Source organism: Chanodichthys erythropterus, chromosome 13 (genome assembly GCF_024489055.1).
Source record: "Chanodichthys erythropterus isolate Z2021 chromosome 13, ASM2448905v1, whole genome shotgun sequence".
Lineage (NCBI taxonomy): Eukaryota > Metazoa > Chordata > Actinopteri > Cypriniformes > Xenocyprididae > Chanodichthys > Chanodichthys erythropterus.
This window is the reverse complement of record NC_090233.1, coordinates 7,457,059-7,480,414: the sequence shown is the minus strand read 5'-3', so window position 1 is coordinate 7,480,414 and position 23,356 is coordinate 7,457,059. Positions and strand designations below refer to the sequence as shown.

The 23,356-nt window shown below is 38.1% G+C and overlaps 1 protein-coding gene across 5 annotated transcripts in view; it reads right to left on the bottom strand.

Annotated features, from left to right (window-relative positions):
* The window catches only part of rasa4 (RAS p21 protein activator 4), a 51,867-nt gene that overhangs the window by 8,357 nt on the left and 20,154 nt on the right, over positions 1-23,356 (bottom strand). For 2 of the 5 annotated variants that reach the window (XM_067407403.1, XM_067407407.1), the window contains 16 exons: positions 22,224-22,356; positions 20,653-20,734; positions 20,424-20,558; positions 17,717-17,808; positions 11,261-11,378; positions 10,571-10,724; positions 10,364-10,428; positions 9,559-9,671; positions 9,272-9,464; positions 8,033-8,170; positions 7,614-7,758; positions 7,167-7,339; positions 1,869-2,006; positions 1,561-1,696; positions 1,247-1,382; positions 963-1,021 (listed from right to left, as the gene is read on the bottom strand). In XM_067407403.1, coding sequence (XP_067263504.1) covers positions 963-1,021; positions 1,247-1,382; positions 1,561-1,696; positions 1,869-2,006; positions 7,167-7,339; positions 7,614-7,758; positions 8,033-8,170; positions 9,272-9,464; positions 9,559-9,671; positions 10,364-10,428; positions 10,571-10,724; positions 11,261-11,378; positions 17,717-17,808; positions 20,424-20,558; positions 20,653-20,734; positions 22,224-22,356 — 2,010 coding nt within the window. The remainder of the gene's footprint in view (positions 1-962; positions 1,022-1,246; positions 1,383-1,560; positions 1,697-1,868; positions 2,007-7,166; positions 7,340-7,613; positions 7,759-8,032; positions 8,171-9,271; positions 9,465-9,558; positions 9,672-10,363; positions 10,429-10,570; positions 10,725-11,260; positions 11,379-17,716; positions 17,809-20,423; positions 20,559-20,652; positions 20,735-22,223; positions 22,357-23,356) is intronic. The other 3 variants (XM_067407404.1, XM_067407405.1, XM_067407406.1) reach the window with 3 other exon arrangements.

Here is a 23,356-nt window from a genome sequence, read left to right as displayed (position 1 = left end):
TCATCAGCTACCAGCAAACAACGTCTACTTTGACCCTCAAACTCTGTAGCTGCTCAAGCCTGGAAGAGTTTGATTCATGTTGTCGACATGTAGAGAAGACGCTGTTTTCTGTGCTGTGAAAGCAAATCCACTTTGTATTCACTTACAAAGAATGAGGACTCTAATCGATAGGGTAAAACCTACACCATCATTACTGTTTGTATCACTGTGTATTAAGTGCTGAGGAAGCCTCTGGAGCTGAAATTCAGATATGCTAATGAGGTTTTGTTTCCAACACATGCTTTAAGCGGTAGACCAATCACAAAAGACTGGGCCATCTGACCAATCAAAGCAGAGTAGATTCTCAGAAAGGAGGGGTTTAGAGAGACCGGATCCTTTATCAAACTTTTTCAGACACTGAGAAAAGAGGTGATGCTGCAATGTTTTTTGACCTTGGATGCATGTAAACCCACTGTAGGAGACCTCTAAAACAAAATTAGTAACTGTGGCGACCAGGGCGGGCGAGAGCCGTGAGGGAACGGCGCGAGGCCGGTGACGCAAGTGATAACAAGCATCACCTGGGAGGCGCACCGGCCTTGAGTCTCACGGAGGAGCTCCGGGAGCATAAAAGGAGGAGCGACGACCGTGGAGGACGAGAGAGGACCAGGCCTGGACTTTATTTTATGTTTTATTATGTTTGTGTGGCCGGCAGACGTCCGCGAGGGTCTGCCGGCATTACTTTCGTTTTGTTTGTTTATTTTATATTAAAGTTTTGTTGAATGTTCGCCGGTTCCCGCCTCCTTCTTCCCACATCTACTAACCTCGTTACAGTAACCTTTAAAATATCTAATATTTATATTTCATTTTATTTCAGCAATATTTCAATTACTGAAAAGGATTTTAATAGCTTTAGTTAATAATAGTGCTGAAAGAAAGCAGAGAGGGATATGCCACTGAGGTGTCCGGCAGGCTTCATAACTTACCTCTTACTGAATCTGCCTCCTGAACTCCCTGCTGCTCTCTCAACTTGAAATACTTATCTCTGCAAAAAATTGCAAAACATCATTTTTAGATGACCTGGACATATAGGTAATTTGCATGGATTATACACAAATTTAGAAGGTATTACAAAACTGGCATGTATGTTGAACTGCTTCGCATAATTTATTCTCTTTGAATTATTATTGTATATAATTATGTGCTTGAATCAATCATTTCAGCTGTCATAAATGTCATAAACAGGCCCAGAATGTTAATGCCACATTACCGCATGGCATGCTGGACACTACTGAGATGTTGGTAGATGAGCTGAGCCTCCAGGTCTGGGTCCAGTGGGTCATACCACTCCTGCAGAGTTACTCCATGCCTGGTTTTATCACAGCCTGGGTCTATGAACAAAGAGTCTATCAGTCCAGTTTAGTAAGAGTTTTTAATTTTTTTTAAAGCACTGATGCTTATTTCACAATATTACTGTTTTTCTACTATATTTGTGATCAAATAAATTTATCCTTGGTGAGCATAAGAGACTCCAAACAGATCACAAGCCTAGTTTGCTTATACATCATCTAATATTTGCAGTACCTGATTTCTCCTTCTGATGGCAGCAGCTCCATCTGTCTGCTTTATAGATGCCAGGATGATAGCAGCTCATAGTGTTTGTGTTGTGACTGCAGGCTTTCCTCAAGGCTGACAGCCAGTGATTCAACTCATTTACACTCTACAGTCACACAGAGAGACAAAGAGTATCAAACAATGAGACATCAAATAACCCATTTGAGTTTTTTTTAGGGCCCATTCTTACAATCTCACCAACAACAAACACATGTCTGGGTCAGTGTTTATGAATAGCCACATTCACGTTTTATTTGTGAATCCAGTGCAATACTAACTTTGCAGTCGAGGTACAGGGTCTCCTGCTGGCCTGAATCTTCACTTGAGATAATCTGCATGACGTTGGCATTACCAAAGCACTTCTCCTCCACCTTCTCTACCGCTCGGATCTTTGGTAGCGAAATAGATGAGCTCTTCTACAGATTCAGAGACCAGAGCCTGCTTAATATATCTTATATACTGTATATATATATATAGGAGTTTCTATAGGCACTTTTGATATAATAAACTTCTATTTCACTTAAAGCATGCTCTTCACTCACATATGCTTCCATTCACTTATATTTTATGGTTTATGTTATTTTTAGACCAGGGATATTATCGGTAACTAAAACTATTAAAATTATTTTTATTAATTAAAACAAAACTTAAATAAACTAAATATTAGATGAAATTAGATAAAAGATCATTCAAAATATTAAATAAAATCTAACAATATGCTGCTTAAATAATAGTAACATAATACTGGTTTAGACTATCATAGTTTTAAAAAATAATAAAATAATATTCATATATTTATAATGAATTTTCTTTTCTTTTTTGGGGATCAAAAGCCTGGGTCTAGGACAAATATACTGCAATAAATACAGTAAAGTTTTTGTAAGGTAACAACAATAACTGAAAACAAAAAGGAAATCTGGTTGAAATCTTAAATCTTGTTGCATTAATAAAAATCCCCTGGGACATAAAATTGACCATATAAACATCTCAGGTTACATATGTTATGTACATATGCCACGTTATGGCTTGATGCTTTGGAAATGCTTTGCGGGAGCTGGTGTCTGAAGCACGTATTTACACATGCCAATCCGCAATTGGCTGAACATGATGACGTAGCAACATAACGTAGTACATCACTGAAACCACAAATAGATGGCAGCTGAGTGAGTGTCAGAATCTAATTGTCTTCAGAAGACACACAGGCTTGGCCGGGCGTGGCAGCATGACATGGTGTCTCATTCCTCTCTAAGGGAACCGGGTTACATACATAACCTGAGATGTTCCCTTTCGAGTGGAACTCAATGCTGCGTCATGACTTGATGCTATGATAACGTTAATATCAATGTTGGACAGCTAACCCACAATGCTGTGTATGTGCACAGACAGTTGCTGAGTGCAGGCTGAGGCCAGATCAACCCTGAAGGACTTGAGACCCTGCAGTTTAATACATTTCCAGACTATAAAACCTGATGAACGTGTGTGGAGAGGACTATCCTGCTGCAGCACAAACTTCTTGCAAGGGTGCACCCCTAGCAAGAACTTCGGAGGATGCAACGCTCCTAATTGAGTGGGCCCTAACTCCTAAAGGTGAAGCCATTCCGCTTGCCTCATAGCAGAGGGAAATCGTGTCAGTGATCCAATGCGAGATACACTGCATGGTGACAGCAATCACACTATTACAGCCACCAAATCAGACAGAAGCTGAGAGGACTTACATCACTGGCCTGAGCAGTGGATGTAGATTCTCAAAGGATGGACAGGACATAGCAGATGCAGACTTTCTTGGTCTTGTGTCTCATGAGGCAGAGGGAAGAACCTTTTGGAACTTTTGGAACATAGTCCAGTCAGGGGTGAATTATAGCTCTGACATCACCTGTAGCAAAGTCTAAGCAAGAAGAGGCTACTGACAGGGCCTGCAAGTCTCCTATTTTCTTAAGCAAAGTTAATGGTAGTAAGAGAGTAACTTTAAGAGTTAGCATTTTTTCAGAGACTGATACCAATGTCTCAAAAGGTGCTTCCGCTAATGCTCCCAGGACTAATGCTGGGTCCCAGGAAGGAACTCGTGACCAACAGATAGGCCTCAGCTATCTGGCACCTCTCAAGAAACAAGACACCAGAGGATGACTTCCAACAGAAGCTTCATCCAAAGGTTTGTGGCTAGCTGAAATGGTGGCCATATAGATCTTTAAAGGGGTGGTTCAATGCGATTTCACTTTTTTTAACTTTAGTTAGTGTGTAATGTTGGTGCTTGAGCATAAACAGTATCTGCAAAGTTACAGCGCTGAAAGTTCAATGCAAATGGAGATATTGTCCTACAAAATGCCTACAAAAACGACCGGTTTGGACTACAACGAGCTTCTTCGGGGGTTGGTGACATCATAAACCCTGCAAAACACTTCCCCCTGGAACACGCAACAAATTGGGTGAGGCCATGTGGCGCAGCATAATGGAAGCGGAAGAGTTGTGAACACCAAAAGTGAGCGGCGCGACATGTCAAAAGATAATAGAACCCATTATAATCTGTGATATTTTCTACACAGGATGCGGCGCTGAAGACAGTTTCCAGAATCTACCCGAGTTCAATGCTGGATTTGTACAAAGGCTTTTAATGAAAGATGAAGCAATTCCTACTTTAAAAGCAGAAGCTGCTGTTTATTAGCTTCAAACTGTAAGTACGTTTTATTGTTTGTACATGCCTTTTAAATGTATAGTTCTGTTGCTATTTTTGTTTGCACCAAGGACATATACAAAGAGCAACTCGTTTTTGCTTCGCTAGCCAGTTAGCTAAATTCTAGTGCATACTTCTCCAACAAACTTCTATGTTCATAGACAAACAGTTGTTCATGCTATAAATTAAACGATACCTTTACAAAAATGCTTCTACTCAGTCATGTATACGACTACAGTAAAGCCTTAATCAGGATAAAACTGTATATTGAAAGCTATCAAACAGCAGTTACAGCATCTAAACACTTTGACACAAATACTAAATAAAAAAACCATTCATAAACGTCCTTTAAAAGCCGCGATTGCAGAGGTTCTGCTTTACCCTCTTCATCTGGGTCTGATTAGGCTCAATTTGATACAGCAATATAGATGCAATTATTTACATTTCCTCTGAAGCACTAACAACGGATGGTAAGGGGCATGGAGTTTCCCAACGCTTCAGCGAATCACGATACACTGGGCCATCTACCAACCTGCTAACCAATCTGAGCACATTGCGTATATTGGAGGGAGTGGCTTCATAGAAGCAGGAAGTCAAACGAGCCGTTCATACGACAGTGGAAACAAAATATATGAAAAATACAGTGTTTTCAAAAAAAACCCTGAAGCATTAAGACATGTTAAACTGTGCCCCAAAAACACAATCAAGCCTAGAAAAAAAAACACTGAACCACCCCTTTAATGTAGCCAGGGTCCAACAAATTGAATGGCGTTGAAACACCAGCACTGAAACAAAAGACAAGACAGTTGATTGGAAGTTGAATGCCCTGGAATGTAAACTGCTTTCAATGACTTGAATTTCTTTTCCAATTAGAGACGTGAGAGGAAGTGCCCTCATTTCTAGGCAATTTATGTGCCAGTGACAATGAGGTCCCCAGGCCTAGTGGCATGATGTTGGCTGCTGCCAGCATGAGACCTATAAGTCTCTGAATCTGTAAGACTGAAAGCTTCTGACCTAGCCTGATATCTTTCATAGAAGCTAGGATCAACTCTACATATGCAGGAGACAGATGTGCCTGCATTGTAGTAAAATCCCACATCACTCCCAGAAAAGAGTTTTTTTTTTTTTTTTTTTGAGAAAGTACACCCTTCTTGGAGTTCAATCTGGAGTAGCAAATGAGCCAGCACAGCATCCATGCACTTGGTTAATGTGCAAAGTCAAAAGGAAAAACTCGCTATTGATACGCATCACCTCGAAAGCAAATCTGAGAAACTTCCTGTGTTCTGGCAGAATCTCAATGTGAAAGTAGCCATCCTTTAGATCTATCATCACAAACCAGTACACGAATTTATGACACGATTAGTTTGAGATCTAAAATCAGCAATCCCTGTCCTTTTTTGGGCACAGTAAAGTACCGGCTTTAGAATCCTGAATCCCTCTCTGGGAGGAGTACATTCTTTATGGCCCCTTTCGCCAGGAGAAACTGTAGTTCCTGGCTGAAAGAGACTTTCTGCTACTATGCCATTGAACTGAGGTGGACGGAAGGCAAACTGAATCCTGTAACCTTTTCTTACCGTATTAAGTACCTACTGTGAGGCATTCTGCAGTACCTGCCATACTTCCATAAAGTCTGACAGAGGGATACTTTTTTCGATAGAACTGGCCCTGGTATCCTGAATCAGTGAACTGGCAGAGAATGGAAGAATTGCTTGTGAGCGAAGATGGGGCAAATAGTTTGTTGGGCACCTCTACCCCCCAAATCACGATTAGTTGAAGGGTAGGGAGAGACGCCTTGCTAAAGGTCTAGAGCACACAATGTCCTGGTATGCAAGGACCTGCCCTGGGCGGGGGGGACTCCCTTGGGGGCCAGGGCTCATAACAGCCAGGACTTTTTCTTAGCCATCCTAGAGGAGATAAAAGCCCTAAGGTACTGTCTCCCCCTGGACGACTGTGGCTGAGTGCTCTTCCAAGTCCCCCTGCCTCTGTTAAGGGGGTTGCCATGCTTGTCCTCTCAACAAGGGGCCTGTCACTAGGCCCTGACCTGAAGCGGCTGGTGGATGGAGCCGGCTCCTGGATTTGGCAAGGGATCAGTTCTCTGAATGCCGCCAACTGTTTCTTAGCCTCCTGGTATCTGTCAACGACGGTATTATCAGTGTCACCGAACAGGCCAGAAGGCAAAATCGGGGCATCCAGAAGGAAAGCCTTGTCTTTTTCCTTGATCCTCATGAGGTTGAGTCACAGGTGCTGCTCTGTAATGACCATACCAGCAATTTTTGTCACTAGTAATATACAGACATCTCCTAAACTTAGAGCCTGACATGGTGGAAACTAACTCCTGACTTTGTTCGGACAAACAAATCACACGATGGAGCAAACATACATTCACACATGCGAAATCAGACAATTAGAATGTGATGACGCATTTGACAGGCATATATTTATCTATTTATAGCCTTTCAGTGACGTACTGCGGTACATCGCTACATCATCACATTCAGCCAATCGCGGATTGGTTTGTGTAAACACGTGCTTCAGACACCGGCTCATGCAAAGTGTTCCCATAGCGTCAATCGATGATGCAGCACTGAGTTCCATTCAAAAGGAAATGTCCAGTGAAGATAAATTTTCACTTAATATCAACTAAATTATATATATAGTAATATATATATATATATATATATATATATATATATATATATATATATATATATATATATATATATATATATATATATATATATATATATATATATAAAATATTATTTATTCTCTTTTTCCATTTTCTATATTCATGTATATTGTATGTACATGTACATGTTTCATGTTTCTATTCTGCTGGTTGCTGAAAATAAATAACACAATAACAATTTCAAACCCACATTAAAGTTAAGCCATCAGTGCTTCTTACCTTAGAGTGTTGCGTCCGTGAGTAGGAAAGAGTGTCTTTACTGAGCGTGACATAGTACTTCTTAAAGGGTGATGTCATGGGCATACACTTGTCCTTGGTCCTGTGGAGGAAGAGGAAGCCTTCTTTCTCCATAGTGCCACACTGTAGGCTCATTCGTGTCTGAAGCTCAAGATCTGTTTTAAAAAATAAAGCAAAGAGAGAGAGAGAGAGCAAGACAAGTGAATAAAATTAGGTTCTTGACTGTCTGCTCCATCTCTTAAGGGTCTGTTAATTTTTGGGTGAACTACACAATTAAACCTGCTGCTTCAACAAGAAAATTAAAAAGGATACAAAAATTGAGATTTATTATCCTAAGATTGAACAGATATGACAGGTCTGAATGAGTCTCCAGCCATGCATGGGGATCCACTCAATTTTTCATCTAATGACTAATTTAGAGCAGCTCACCCTCTGACTCATGGCAGTTGACTAGTTTTGTGATGAAGTCTTTGAGTTGGGTGATGCCTCGCTGTATGGCTGGCTGCAAGGGGACCATCCATGGCTCTTTAGAGCAACATGCAAGAGTGTCCATATTCCCAATGGTCTGCACAGCCTGAGGAAACACACAGGGCAGTCACAATGACGCAAGAGGGAATACATTAACCATAATGAGGTCTATGAATCCAGGTCAAAATCCAGGACTATACTGTAACATAAATAGTTAATGTTATTGCGATAGTGAGTGCAACACCTTATTCTCCATTAACTGAAAGGATCTGAGCTTGATTTGTGTTAAGTTAAAAAGATATAACAGCTGGACAATGATACTATGTCTTTTCAGTTGATATGTTACTAGCAACAATGGTTTCCTTGAAAACTGGTCATACTTTGGCAAGTAGCAGGAGTGTGCGGCTCGTACGGGCATCAGCATGTTTCTCACGCAGGTGAAATAATTTTGGAGACATGATGGCAGGTGAAATGAACCGCAGACACAGGAAGCTGGTCACAGCAATGAACTTCACCTTCTGGGGAAGAATATACAACCAGGTCATAAAAAAACAATAATCTAAATATGTTTATTTCCAGGGACATTTTTTTACCTTTATAATGACATTTTATTCTAACCTCATTAAATGCATGTGTGATCATTTTTCAAATTCTTAAATTTAATCAATTAATTCTCTTATTTTAATTTTAAGACACTAGGGACTAAGGCTGCTGCCAATCAAATGTAACCACTATCTTATAAAATCCATATTTGTACTGCATGAATGTATAACACTGCAATTACAGTCTCTTCCGGAGGCTGCATTTGTCAGCCACATCAAGGCTGTCTCATTTCTGAAAAGTAGCCGCCATAAAATTGACCGTTATTCCTTGTAAATTGTAATTTCTGTATGACTTTGGAATTGACTTTACTAAAATGTGGCAGCCTCAATGACTTATATGACTAACAAATGTGACCTCCGGAGGACATGAGACACAGCAATTGAATAATTTATTCAACCGATTTGTTTAAAATGGCTGATTCATTCAGGAATTAAGCAAGTGCCTGTCTTTATGAGTGAGTCATTGAATTATTCACTCAACCAATTCAATTTGTTCAGAAATGCAGATTCATTCAGCACTTTTTGCTAATTGTACTCATTTCCAAACCTGTATGCCCTTTTTTTATGCAGAATACAAAAAAATATATTTTAAACTCTTTTGAATAAAAATCATTGTGGTCCAAAACAACACTGGACACCACTGACATTTGTTTGTTAAATCTTCCTTTTTGTTCTGCAGATACAAGAAAGTCATACAGGTCTGGAATGACATAATGGTAAGCAAATGATGACAGAATTTTCATTTTTGGGTGAACTATCCCTTTAGTGTCTAATTTTAAAATGGTGCAAAATAGTCCACCATTGAGTCTGCATGATGTTCAACATTTTTAAACCTGTCCTTGGGATTTTTTTTTCTTTTTTTTTTCCCCAGGCTAAAAAAATGGGCTAGTAAAACAGCTGAAAACTGGACATAATTACATTTTTAGTGAATTGTTAGGACACTAGGACACACCTTGTGAATCCAGAATGTCCCACATGACCGTATAAATAACATTTAAGAAAATAAACATCACTGACCCGGTACTCTTGGTCAGGGAAGCGTTCTTGCACTCTGAGGTAGAGTTGATGGAAAACCTGACAGATGAGCAGAGGGCAGTAGGAAGCAGACTGCAGGATGGAGGTGAGCAGCTCAGACAGGTACGACTGCAAGAGGCTGGAGCTCTGCTGAATAATATCAGACTCAGTCTGCTGACGGTGCAAACCTGCACACCTAAAATACCAGAAGGCCCGCGAAAAATTCAGAGAAATTGACCTTTTTGAACCATAAAAATGTAACATGTAAGCATGAGTCATAATTGTCTTACCCTGCCTCTTTCAGTTCTACTTTACTGGGGTCTAGTTCCACATATTTCTTTTCTTCAAAGATTCGGTTTATTATGGGGCCAAGAAGCCTGTGCAGATATTGCATCCCAGCCACCTGCAGTGAGAAAATGAAGACAAAAGTCAAAGTAGTATTAATATTGCATATAATCACATCATGAAAACGGGAATGAAATATAATAAAACAGCAGGAGTTTAAGCTGGTGTAGATGTAGAATACAGCTAAATTTAACATTAAATCCAAATGAACTGTATTTAATTTCTAAATGCATGCTCCTGATCTTGATTCTGGTCTTGAACATTGATTCATCAATGTGTGTATGTTTGTCTTCGTAATCTTTTCTCAAAAAGTAAGATGGTACCTTTCTGTCTTAGTGTGCAGTTCTTGGCTAACATAAATAATGAGGATCAAACTTTATGCTGCAAGACAAAAGCCTGGCTTTCATATACTTTTTAAATTAGTTGAACTAAGGGCTTAAATACACAGAATGATTAACAGAACTAAGAACAGGTGTGGAACTACTAATAAACTATGGAAACAAACTAACAGAACAAAATCAAGCAAACCATGAAAACGAAACCAAAACAGAACACAATGAACCAAACAAACTCCTGACAAATGTATTCTCCCTGTTTTTTGCTTGTTTCTTTGTTTCTTTGTTTGTTTTAATGAATGGATAATAACAAGTGAAGTTTCAATTATATTTTGACCACTGAACTAGGAAAATTTTTTTTTTTTTTTCAGAAATCTGGTCACCTTAACCCATGTATATTACTAATTATATTTACCTTCAAAAATGATTCCATAGACTTGGATGCTAATGAATTACTGCGGAATAGTGTGTTGGGTTCAGCTGAAGGATAACAACAACAACAACAAAAATCATAGCATGAATAGCATCACAGTGCACATAAGATGTAGAAAGGTTTTTGCTAATATACAACCAGGATACAACAACTAGATAATTCATATATATGTGTTTCTCATTTGCTTACTAGTCTTTTCCAGCTCCAGTTTGAACAGAACATCCAAGAACTCCTTGACAAGCCCTTGACCCAAAAACAGCTTCACCAGATTATTAGCTACTTCCTGTCTGCTCTCTGCTGTAGTGGTCTCATCAATCAGCACGATGAAATCAGGCCAGTTGCCCTACAATTAACACAGTCATTTCAGTCACAAATGAGGTTATGCTTAAAATGAACTTAAAATATACTGTGAACTAAAACAATAACACATTAACCATAGGGAACATGCTTTATTGTTTATTTTGATGTGCAAAGGGATAGTTTACTCAAAACAGAAGATTCTGTCATCATTAATTCGCATCCTTATGTTGTTCAAACCCTGTATGACTTTGGAACACAAAACATATGGAAAAGAGAACATTTTTTTGTGTTTCACGGATAGAAAAAACTTATAAAGGTTTGAAAAAACATACTGTTAGGATGAGTAAATCATGTGAGAATTTTTAGGTCAGCTGTCCCTTTAACATTTGCAGGCACGAGTAGAGTATCCATCACATGCATACAAATGAGATCAGATAACAACGAGTGCCGCATTTCGCCATCCATACACAAAATTATGTCTTGTTATCTTGTTAAAAGGAATATGCCATGTGAATTTAAGAGATAATGCCCAGGCATATTCCCTGAGATAAGGCTCAGTCCAAATGGCATCAGACTCACGTTGAGCTGAGAGCCGACCGACTGGCTGAGTAGTTCTGTGAGTGGCTTGTAATGGCTGGATGGCAACACAACCTCATCTCGAAGCCGTAGCTGAAGCCGCAGAGAACCCAGAGTTCCTCTAGGAAAAAATAAGAGAATCGTAACAACACTATATTAGGTTAAAGAACATACAGCTTCTTCTTTTTAAAATTAAAATGTGATTTTAATGTTTAATGAAAAATGAGAAAAAAATACCCTTAACCTGTAGTTTCACATAAGAAAACATTACTTATAAGGAAAAAACACAGTGAAATCTTTCCAGGAAGTAAAGCACAGCATGTTAGACAAACAAAATTAGGCAGAATGACTCCATTAAGGACACTGTTCTGTTCAGCGATACATAAAAAGACAAACAGTAAATGTTATTACTGTAAATGTGGGTGGATGTGTTTTCCAACTCTGTCATGATGGAACAGAAAATGAGGACACTGTGGCAACCCAACTGAAAAACACAATATTGCAGCAAGCATTTGGAGACAATTTGGCTTCAGAAATGTATGGAGTTAAAATGGCTCTCGGCTACAGCTGTACAATCTAAAAGCAAACCTACTGCCCACGTAGGCAGCATCTGAGCTGCCATAAACTCATAAATGGCTTATTTGGCTTAAATAAATAAATGGCTTAAACACTATAATCAGAACACAGCAAACTACACTGAAACACTCCACGGGAGAGACAACTCAACTAATTTAAATAAACTCTGACATTAGCATGATGATGAGGTAATGGTAAAATAATCAATTACACACAAATGTTAGGTAACAGTAAATCAGTTTTTAATTAATAAATGTAATTCATTTTGGAGTAATATTAATATATTTGGTTCATGGCTACTATCTGAATAGCTTTAGCATGTTAAACAGGTGGAGCTGGGGAAGGTGGAGGGTTTCAGAGGAACTCTGAACCAGCAGGATCAGATTACAGTGAACACTGAACCAGACTTTTTAAATGTTGAGAAAGCAATCTCATTGGCTGCATAATCAGCAGAGGCCAATCAGCTTGTGCCTTGTAGTAAATGATTGCTAGCAGATTGCATGTAAAGGACCTATCAGCCTGCGTCATGTAGAGTTTCATAACTGAACAAGATATTTAAATATTTTATGAATACTTTTATTAATTAAACAATTTTATTAATAGTATTCATGTTGCAATAAAGTTAATAAAAAGTTAATTTATTTTTATTCATGACTGTATTTATAATTAACTTTTTACTTTTAACATTTTAAAAGTGATAAATGTTCCCCATACTGAAGTGATACCAATATATACGGGTGCTGGTCATATATTTAGAATATCATCAAAAAGTTGATTTATTTCACTAATTCCATTCAAAAAGTGAAACTTGTATATTATATTCATTCATTACACACAGACTGATATATTTCAAATGTTTATTTCTTTTCATTTTGGTGATTATAACTGACAACTAAGGAAAATCCCAAATATCTCAGAAAATTACAATATTACTTAAGACCAATACAAAGAAAGGATTTTTAGAAATCTTGGTCAACTGAAAAGTATGAGCATGTACAGCACTCAATACTTAGTTGTCGATTAGGAGTCGATCAGTTTGTGGCACTGCTCAGGTGTTATGAGAGCCCAGGTTGCTCTGATAGTGGCCTTCAGCTCTTCTGCATTGTTGGGTCTGGCATATCGCATCTTCCTCTTCACAAAACCCCATAGATTTTCTATGGGGTTAAGGTCAGGCGAGTTTGCTGGCCAATTAAAACAGGGATACCATGGTCCTTAAACCAGGTACTGGTAGCTTTGGCACTATGTGCAGGTGCCAAGTCCTGCTGGAAAATGAAATCTGCATCTCCATAAAGTTGGTCAGCAGCAGGAAGCATGAAGTGCTCTAAAACTTCCTGGTATACGGCTGCGTTGACCTTGGACCTCAGAAAACACAGTGGACCAACACCAGCAGATGACATGGCACCCCAAACCATCACTGACTGTAGAAACTTTACACTGGACCTCAAGCAACGTGGATTGTGTGCCTCTCCTCTCTTCCTCCAGACTCTGTGACCCAAAATTTACTTTCATCAGACAACATAACTTTGGACCACTCAGCAGCAGTCCAGTCCTTTTTGTCTTTAGCCCAGGTGAGACGCTTCTGACGCTGTCTGTTGTTCAAGAGTGGCTTGACACAAGGAATGCGACAGCTGAAACCCATGTCTTGCATACGTCTGTGCGTAGTGGTTCTTGAAGCACTGACTCCAGCTGCAGTCCACTCTTTGTGAATCTCCCCAACATTTTTGAGTGGGTTTTGTTTTACAATCTTCTCCAGGGTGCAATTATCCCTATTGCTTGTACACTTTTTTTCTATCACATCTTTTCCTTCCCTTTGCCCCTCTATTAATGTGCTTGGACACAGAGCTCTGTGAACAGCCAGCCTCTTTTGCAATGACCTTTTGTGTCTTGCCCTCCTTGTGCAAGGTGTCAATGGTCGTCTTTTGGACAACTGTCAAGTCAGCAGTCTTCCCCATGATTGTGTAGCCTACAGAACTAGACTGAGAGACCATTTAAAGGCCTTTGCAGGTGTTTTGAGTTAATTAGCTGATTAGAGTTTGGCACCAGGTGTCTTCAATACTGAACCTTTTCACAATATTCAAATTTTCTGAGATACCGAATTTGGGATTTTCCTTAGTTGTCAGTTATAATCATCAAAATTAAAAGAAATAAACATTTGAAATATATCAGCCTGTGTGTAATGAATGAATATAATATACAAGTTTCACTTTTTAAATGGAATTAGTGAAATAAATCAACTGATGATATTCTAAATATATGACCAGCACCTGTGTGTGTTACATATAATGATGCGTTAGAATTTGATCAAAATAAGTTATCTTATATTGTGGAATAATTAAAGCTGCAGTCCGTAAGTGTTGCTATTTTGTCGCCATCTCTGTTCGAAACCTGCAATTTGCGTTAATTGCTGAATAATCATCTTAACGTGAGTTGTTCATCAACACCGCTCCTCAGATTGGATGAATTTAATGTTTTGAGGAGAATGTGTGGCTGTCACCGCACCACTACTGTACTTCCGAATCACAGATTGTAGTCTTGGAGGAAAACCAAAATAAGAATTTTCACCGGAGAATGTCATCTGAACAAGTAATTAACATGTCTGCCACTTTTGTTCTGACCAACTGAGAAAAAAAGCATTACAATAAATCACACTGCCAATGGTGATTAAATCAAACCAAGTTAAACCATGCAAATTATTATTATTATTATACTTTGTTCTCAAATTGTTAATGTTAACAACATCAGCATTGCGTGACTATGTGTATTTATTGTGTATTTGCGTTACCTGTAGATTTCAATTTCTGTACAATCTAATCTCTAATTGTCCATTTATGATACTGTACCATACAATCCGCCATCAGCTGCTGTGAGAAAAAGCTATAAATGATGCACTAGACCGCTACCATCAGCATCCTCACATGATACAGCCTACTATCTGGGACTTGTTCTTTGTGCAAACAGATGTGACGTCATGATGCAAAGACGAATGGCTGCATGCTTGAATTTCCCGTGGAAACCTACCAGTACCACCCGAATTAGAAAACATTATTACAAGCTTACCGTTGTGAATCGGGCTAAGGTAAGGAGATAGTTTTGAACACTGGCTGGTTATGTACTTGATTTAAATTGATTTTGGATCATTTTTAACCAAAAAAAAGCTACGGACTGCAGCTTTAAAGGGATAGTTCATCCAAAAATATGAATTTTTGGGTGAACTATCCTTCAGTGTTACCTACATTTTTGAGCATCTTATGATGACTTAATATACTGCTTCCATCATGCATCAGGTCAGTCTGTTAAGCATCAGTGTTTTGTTTTCACACTAAACAAGCAAAAACTGATACTGTGGTTACTCAACCATATTATCTATACTCTGAACGGCCTAATCGGTGCTGTAATGGAAATGGAAATGTGACCTATTTTCTGTTTCTTTTAATTGCTTCCCTTTACCTGAATACACAAACCACAAGGTGTGGCTGGAGGAAGATTGCAAGAGTTGTACCTGTTTAATTGGCAAATGGTACAAGATACAAAGGGCGACAAGCAAGAATGTGACAGCTAATGTGACAAAAGAGGGGTCCACTTAGATCCACTGTGGTATAGTCTACTCATCATGGGACAAAATTTGTCCCAGGTCCATAAAATGAAGATACAACTCTGATGAATATGAGAGAATTACTCAAGACTAAAAAAAGAAAACTCAGTTCAAAAGTTCAAAATTAATTTTGTTGACTTGATATATTAAGAGTTGCATATCTATATGTGTATTTTGAAAGACTGAGAAAAATAAATTTCTCATGACATGACTCCCTTAAAGCCATTTCATTCCAAACATCTTAATATTTTTTTTTTTGCAGTGGAGATGATATTAGCAGTAATATTTTGTAACTTGTACATTCAGTTACTCCATACGCCACATGCTCTCTCACTGTAAAAATGGGTAATACTCGAGGGAAGGTGGGAATTGGAAGAGAGTATGTATGTGTGTGGCGAGTGCCACCATAACAGCCAGTCACTGAACAGCAGGCAACAGATGGTGGGCCGTCAAAAATCCAATCAGGAAGAAGACGGTGAGGGAGTGAAAAGAGGAGAAAGAGAAAATAAACAAAAACAACAACAGCTTGATTTGTTCACTGAGATGAGAGCGGATCACCCAAGGGGAGCGAGAGATTATAGGAGCTTAATGGGAAACTTTTCATCAGGATGACATCAGAATTAATAAAAATCCCAACAAACTTCCTACAGAAAAATCAAAATTACTTCTGGGGCATCCTCACGAAATATAAAAATAAGTTCATAACAACATCTCAGATGCTGCAAATATATATAGGGACATGATGACTCAGAGATGATTATCAAACATTGTTTTTTTTTGTTTTTGTTTTTTTTATTGCATGTGGGCAAAAACCTAGAGTCAAATAATCCTTTGTTCAGGATTGGCTGTGACATTTTAATTCCCATCTTGTTTTTTTTTTTTTTTAAATCTGGTCTGAATAGAAAAAAAGTAAAAACTGTTTAGAAGGAACAGATGGTTGTATATCAGCATATTCAAGGCTGACGAAATCTGCCAATTTTGAAAATAAAATTGTGTCATGTAGTTCTTTATAACTTTATATAATATACACTACCGCTCAAAAGATTGGGATCGGTAAGATTTTTAATGTTTTTAAAAGAAGTTTTGTCTGCTCACCAAGGCTTAATTTATTTAATTCAAAATACAGTTCCCATTGAACCAAAACTCTTTGGTTACTAACAATCTTCAATATTCAATCTTCTTTTATGTTCCAAGGATGAAAAAGTCATACAGGTTTGGAACAACAGGTTTTTTTGGGGGGTAAACCAACCCTTTAATTTTGGAATTACTACTGTTATTAAGTCTCTGGGACCCCCAAAGTTAAGGACAATAAAGTCAAACTGTGACCTCAAACAAGTCAATCTCGGCAGTACATGAGGGTTGATCCTGAAATCATGGTCAGATTTCACAGTCAGTCCATGTATGCCCTAAATACATCCTTTGGCCTTTAAGAAGATACAATTATATCAGTCCAACATTTTTTTAGCAATATTGAAAACAAAATAGAGTGTACTTGTGATGCTCAAATGCTGAAAACGTTTTCTGTAATATTTACACAATATTACACCTTGTCTACATAACACTCCGTGTAGATGTGGAGCTTGAACCACATGACTCATAGACGGATTTGGACAGTAAGTTCAATCAAGTCAAGTGCATGAATAAATGAACAACTGAATGAATGTCAATGACTCCTTTGCCCATGTGGACACAAGTCTGTCACACTGACACACCATGTCCCGAAAGACTCTTCCTGCCTTAATCTACCTACATACTCGCGCAAGCTCTCAGATGACGCATAGCTTTTGTCATCACTCAACCGAATCCCCCGTACTGGAGTTTTTACATAAGCCTTTCCATCCCACTCCTCCTGTGCCAGCTTGAGATATAATCCCCACTGTCAATCCACGTGGCCAAATGATCTCTTATGGATGGAGAGGAGGGCCGGGTGGAGGGGAGATAGAGCGAATGAACAGAAAAAAATCCCAGGATTTAGCCAGGGAAAGGATTAGTACTTCCTGTCAACACATGGACCAGAACATACAAGCGTAACACTGTTAGAGCCTGAGGGAAGAGTGCGTAACAATCCTTCAATGTTAGCTCAGACTAATTCCCAGGAATTGACTAGGGAAAGTTGCACTTTTTACAAAGCATAGTTTTATTATCCCTTGTATTTTATTGTGCTTGCGCCATTTGCTTAATGTTCTCTGCCACAGGCAACCATTAAAGGTGAATACTTGTTGCTGTGGCAACCAAAGTTCAAGGTTTGCTTAGGTGGTGTGCATATTTGCCACAATTCCAAATACACTCACTCATATTCACTGTGTTTAGATTTGTCAGGCCCCAGGCGAAACCAGCCCTCCTCTTGCTGGGCAGACTGAAGCTTGTTGATGTTGAACAGGACCTGAAGGAAAACAGAGGACACACATATCAATCGGCGTGACAATTAGCTGTCAAAGCAACCGAAGCTAAACACAGCAATTGGAACATTTATTATTGGTTGACAAAGGCAATGTCACAGTGAACATCTGTCAAACAGCCACAAACACAATGTTATGAAACAGTGACTATGCTTGAATTATTTCCGTAACTTCAGGATATGCTGAATTGACAAGTAAAAAAAAAATCAACACAGGTTCATTGGAAAAACGTACCAACACGTACCAACATCTACCAACATTTTTGCGAAGCGAAATTCCAACTGAAATGAACACTAGAGGCAGTAAAACAGCAAGCAATTTTAATCCTTTTCATACAAAATTATGATTACAGGGGCAGATTATCAATTAATAAAGACGTATTTTCACGCGGTTCCTTGCACAATATTATATTATGACCTCAAAACACTTTTTACCATAGTGCATTATTTGTAAACGAATACATTTCGACATTTGCATCACATACCAGCTCCATATGTTTGGTTTTTCTGACATATTAAACTTGCTCAGGAGTTTACCTGGTACAGCATTGCACAAGTCATGAAAAAGAGCTCAAAGACTTGTAGTAGCAAGCTATAATGGCATGATTGCTTCAGGAAAAATGTAATAAGATTTTCCCAGAAAATTTTCCAAGAATAAACCTGGTATCCTCCATAATTCCTGTTCTTTCCACAATAAAGCACTTGAATGTGACAAGCTCATAATCATGAATTCAGAAGTGGGAAGCGGGAAATTAAGCCCTTTTATGTTCAATGTTCGGTGTCATGTATGTTTGTGTGTGAATTTTCTATATTTCTGGATTAATATGACCCAATGATCACAAAAGTCCTAAAAATAGACAAATAGAAGCCAATCAAACAAATGAGAAAAAAAATATATACTTTGTAAATTATTTATTGAGATTAGTTATCCAGTATTACATATCTGTGAGTGGCAAAAGTAATGAATTCTGGTGTACCCCCTTGTGCATCAATAAAAACAACAACTAAACGTTTCCAGTAACTGCACAATGAAGGAATTTTAGTCCATTCCTCAGTACAAAACAGCTTCAACTCTGGAATGTTGGTGGATATCCTCACATGAACTGCTTGCTTCAAGTCCTTCCACAACATTTCAACTATATTAAGGTCTGGACTTTGACTTGGCCATTCCAAAACATTAACTTTGTTCTTCTTTAACCATTCCCTTGGTAGAATGACTTGTGTGCTTGGGCTCGTTTTTGCTGCATGACCCACTTTCTCTGGATATTAAAGTTCACAGACAGATGTCCTGACATTTTCCTTAAGAATTCAGAATTCATTGTTCCATCAATGATGGCAATTCGTTCTGGCCCAGATGCAGCAAAACAGGCCCAAACCATGATACTACCACCACCATGTTTCACAGAGGGGATAAGGTTCTTATGCTGGAATGTAGTGTTTTTCTTTCTCCAATCATAATGCTTCTCATTTAAACCAAAAAGTTAGATTTTTGCCACATCCATCCACAAAATATTTTTCCAATAGCCATCTGGCTTGTTCACATGACCTGTAGCAAACTGCAGAAAAGCTGCAATGTTCTTTTTGGAAACCAGTGTCTTTCTCCTTGCAACTCTGCCATGCACACCATGGTTGTTCAGTGTTCTCCTGATGGTGGACACATGAACATTAACACTAGCCAACGTGAGAGAGACCTTTATACTGGGATCCTTTGGAACCTCGCAGACTATTACATATCTTGCTTTTGGAGTGATCATTGTTGGTCGACCTCTCCTGGGGAGGGTAGCAATTGTCTTGAATTTTCTCCATTTGTACACAGTCTGTCTGACTGTGGATTTGTGGAGTTCAAACTCTTTAGAGATGGTTTTATAACCTTTTTCAGTCTGATGAGCAACAACAACTCTTTTTCTCCAGGTCCATGTGTTTGTGGAAGTGATACACTTTCGCAAACACATATTGTGAAGTTCAGACTTTGCTAGATCCCTGTTCTTTAAATAAAACAGGGCACAAACTGACACCAGATTGTCAACCCACTGACTGAAAACATCTAAGAATAGATGGAGCCTAATTTCACCTTCAAATTAACTACTAATCTTAGAGCTTCACATACATTTGCCACTCACAGATATGTAATATGTAAAAATGTTTCTCAATAAATAATTGACAAAGTATATATTTTTGTCATGCACAAAATAACTATATATTAAACTAACCTGGTGTGTTTATTGGTCAAAAACCTTTTTTATTGCAGTGTAAAATTATTTCATTATTTACTCATATTTGTAAGTTACTTATGATGAGACTTCAGGGTTTTGAAGGTGAAGATTATCAATGAATAACAATATAAAAGAGTTGCATGACAATTCAAAAAAAATATATTTGTGTGTTCCACATTAAGTTCAGCAGATGAGTTTTGAACAATATGAGGGTAAAAAAAATTACAACATAATTTACATTTTGGTTGAACTATCCTGTAAAGATAACGTTAAACACACAAGATTTTACTAATTAAATGCTTTGTGTTCTATTTTAAACTAAGACAAAGGTCAGCTTCAGAGCATGAGGAAATATTCCAGTATTTGCTGAAGGAAATGTGCAGTCACCTTTCCCAGGAAGTCGTTTCTGCTGACCAGATCCCAGTCCCACACCTCCACACTCAAAAGGCTGTCAGCCAAAGTCTCGTCCAGCTCAAACTCAAAACTCTCATTCCAGCGTGGGTAACAGGACTTCTTAACCACCTGGGAGGAAGCAGGGTCATGGTAATCAGTAACAGACAGTCAGATCTAACTGTGTGGCAGAGCAAATCAGAATCTTACAAAGATATGTCCTTACCGCACTCTCATAGGTTTTGCCATTGTACCTCACTCTAACAAAAGGATCAGAGGCCCCGTTGCGATCCTTTTTTGCAAGATCTCTAGAAACAAAGCCGAAAGTACATGAAGATATTAGATGCAAATCCAAATGTAGCTTATGAGGATAAAATCTCTGAAGCCCCATTTCAACAGTCAATGATTCACAGAGACTGAGTGAAATTTTTTCAATTCAAAATCCTTTGAATACATTGTCTTGGCATTTTTCAAACTTATTTTACTTATTATTTTCATGTAATCCTGGAAGATGTTGTTTCATTTTTCACATCATTTATATTTCACCAAGGGTTACTAATTCAGATGTCTGAAAAGTCTTTAAAAAGTAAACACACCTTTTGCAATAATTATTTTACATTTATTTGTCAATGAAATAGCTTTTTTTGCATTCCAAATAAAAATCCTTACAAGTAAAAGTGCCCCTATTGTGCTATTTTAAAGGTTCCTAATTTTGGTTTGGAGGTCTCCTACAATAGGTTTACATGCATCCAAGGTCAAAAACACTTTAATTTTCTCATAACATACATTGCAGCATCACCTTTTTACTCACAGTGTCTGAAATGGTTCAATAAAGGATTCGGTCTCTCTAAACCGCTCCTTTCTGAGAGCATACTCTGCTCTGATTGGTCAAATGGCCCAGTCTGTTGTTATTGGTCTACCGCTTCCAGTGTGTGTCATAAACGAAACTCACTCTACCATATCTGAATTAATTCTTTAGCAATTGTATACACTGTGAACAGTAATGATGCTGTCGGTTTTACCTCATCAATTCAGTCCTCATGCTAAGTGGATTTGTATTCACAGTGTAGAAAACAGCGTCTTCTCAAACCAAAGTCTTCCAGGCCTCGGCTACAACTACAAAAAAGTGTTTGAAGGTCAAAGTAGACCTTTTCCGCAGGCAGCCAATGAAGATCGCAGGCTGGCATTATGCAAATTTGTGATAAACCTTCGCAGGTTTATACAGGAAGAAAGACTTGAATTACTTATTTTTCAGGCAGTTCAAAATTGGTTCCTTCTTTTGGGAGACAATAACTCCATGGGATTAGAATACGTGGGGACACAGGGGACATTTTTCAGAGAAGTATGTTCACAGAGAGGTTTTCATGGGCCAATGTGAATAAATGTAGATATAAATTCAAAGGATATTGTTGGATAATAAAAAAACAACAAATGAAATTCATTGGTTATTGCTCAGCAGTGTATTTTATTTCTTAGCCAACCAAGAGATAAAAAAAAACTGTCAATTAAACTTGACATTTCTGTCCCCCTCACTTCTGAAATGATGGCTACGCACCTGAATAACTCCATTTATCTGCACTCCGATCTTTAAATCTTTGCAGACCTTTTCCATTTACAAACAGCTATATTAAACACTACATGAAAGGTAATATTCAAAAAAGCATAATAGGGAAACTTTAGGAATCAGAACCATAATTTACTGTTTTATTATTTACGATTCCAATCCATGGATTGATTAAATGCACTAATCACAAGTTTCCTGTCATAAATCATTTGCTGCTCGTCGTAGTTCCTCACCTTGCCTCTAGAACTTGGCAACACAGTTTTCGTGGGATATCTCGATCTCCCAGCACTGAGATCTGGAGGTGAATCTCCCCTTGCACCTCCTCATCTGGGTCAATCTCTGTTAAATTCATCCATCCATCAACACCTAAACAAAAATGACAAGAAGTGTAAAAGGAGAATTTATATGCCTGCCATTGACGTTGAAATTAATCATTTCAAGTTATGCTGGGCTAAGTTCAAGGACAGGCACCCTAAAGTGGTGTAGTGCACAGCGCCACAATAGCGCAAAAGCAGGATTAAGAGCAGTATTATTATGGCTTCCACTGCGTTACTGTATATCTGCAAACACGCACATGTCCACATAGGGGAGGGTCAGTAAACTTGAACACACACATTGGGTAGGCCAACGGTTGGGATAAATGGAATATATCATATCCCTCCAGTAACTCTAGCTTTAAGAGGCTTAGGGTAATAGAATTAATGGCATTGCTGTATTTGAACAGAATAAGCTTATCGTAGACTAAGAGTATTTACTGACATGTTGGATGTTCAGTAATTGTGTGTTAAAATGTGAACAGACTGAGATTTAAGCTATTATTCAATGAAAATCTGCTCCATTGTAGCTGTAAAAAGTAATACGTTATATATACTTAATAAAATTGAGAAATTGAGAATTAAGAATTGAGTAAGAATTAATTTCTTTCAACCATTAAAGTCAACCATTTTAAATTAGTCAAATTTAAACAAAAACATCTGAATAACAGACAGACGTCAAAGATGAATTAAGAACTCTTTAGTTCTTATTGCCAACATTGAAGACACTTGATGATAACATGCAGAATCACTGGAGGAAAGAGAAACACAACAACTACAACTGACTTCAGCCACAGCCTTAGAAGAAATCAACTGAAAAGACATTAAATCTCTCTTATCACTAACAAGACTGACTTTATTTCTGTCATTTGTCTACTGTTCTTTTAGATGTTAATGTTTTATTGAATATATTTGGTTACCATTATGGTGATCAGTGTTTCCTTTAGTTGGGCAGTTTGACTTTGCTTTTTTGTGTCAGTTTGTGGTTTTTGTAACAGGGTTTATTAAAGCACATAATTTGTTGAAAAAGAAATGAACAGAAACAATCAGAT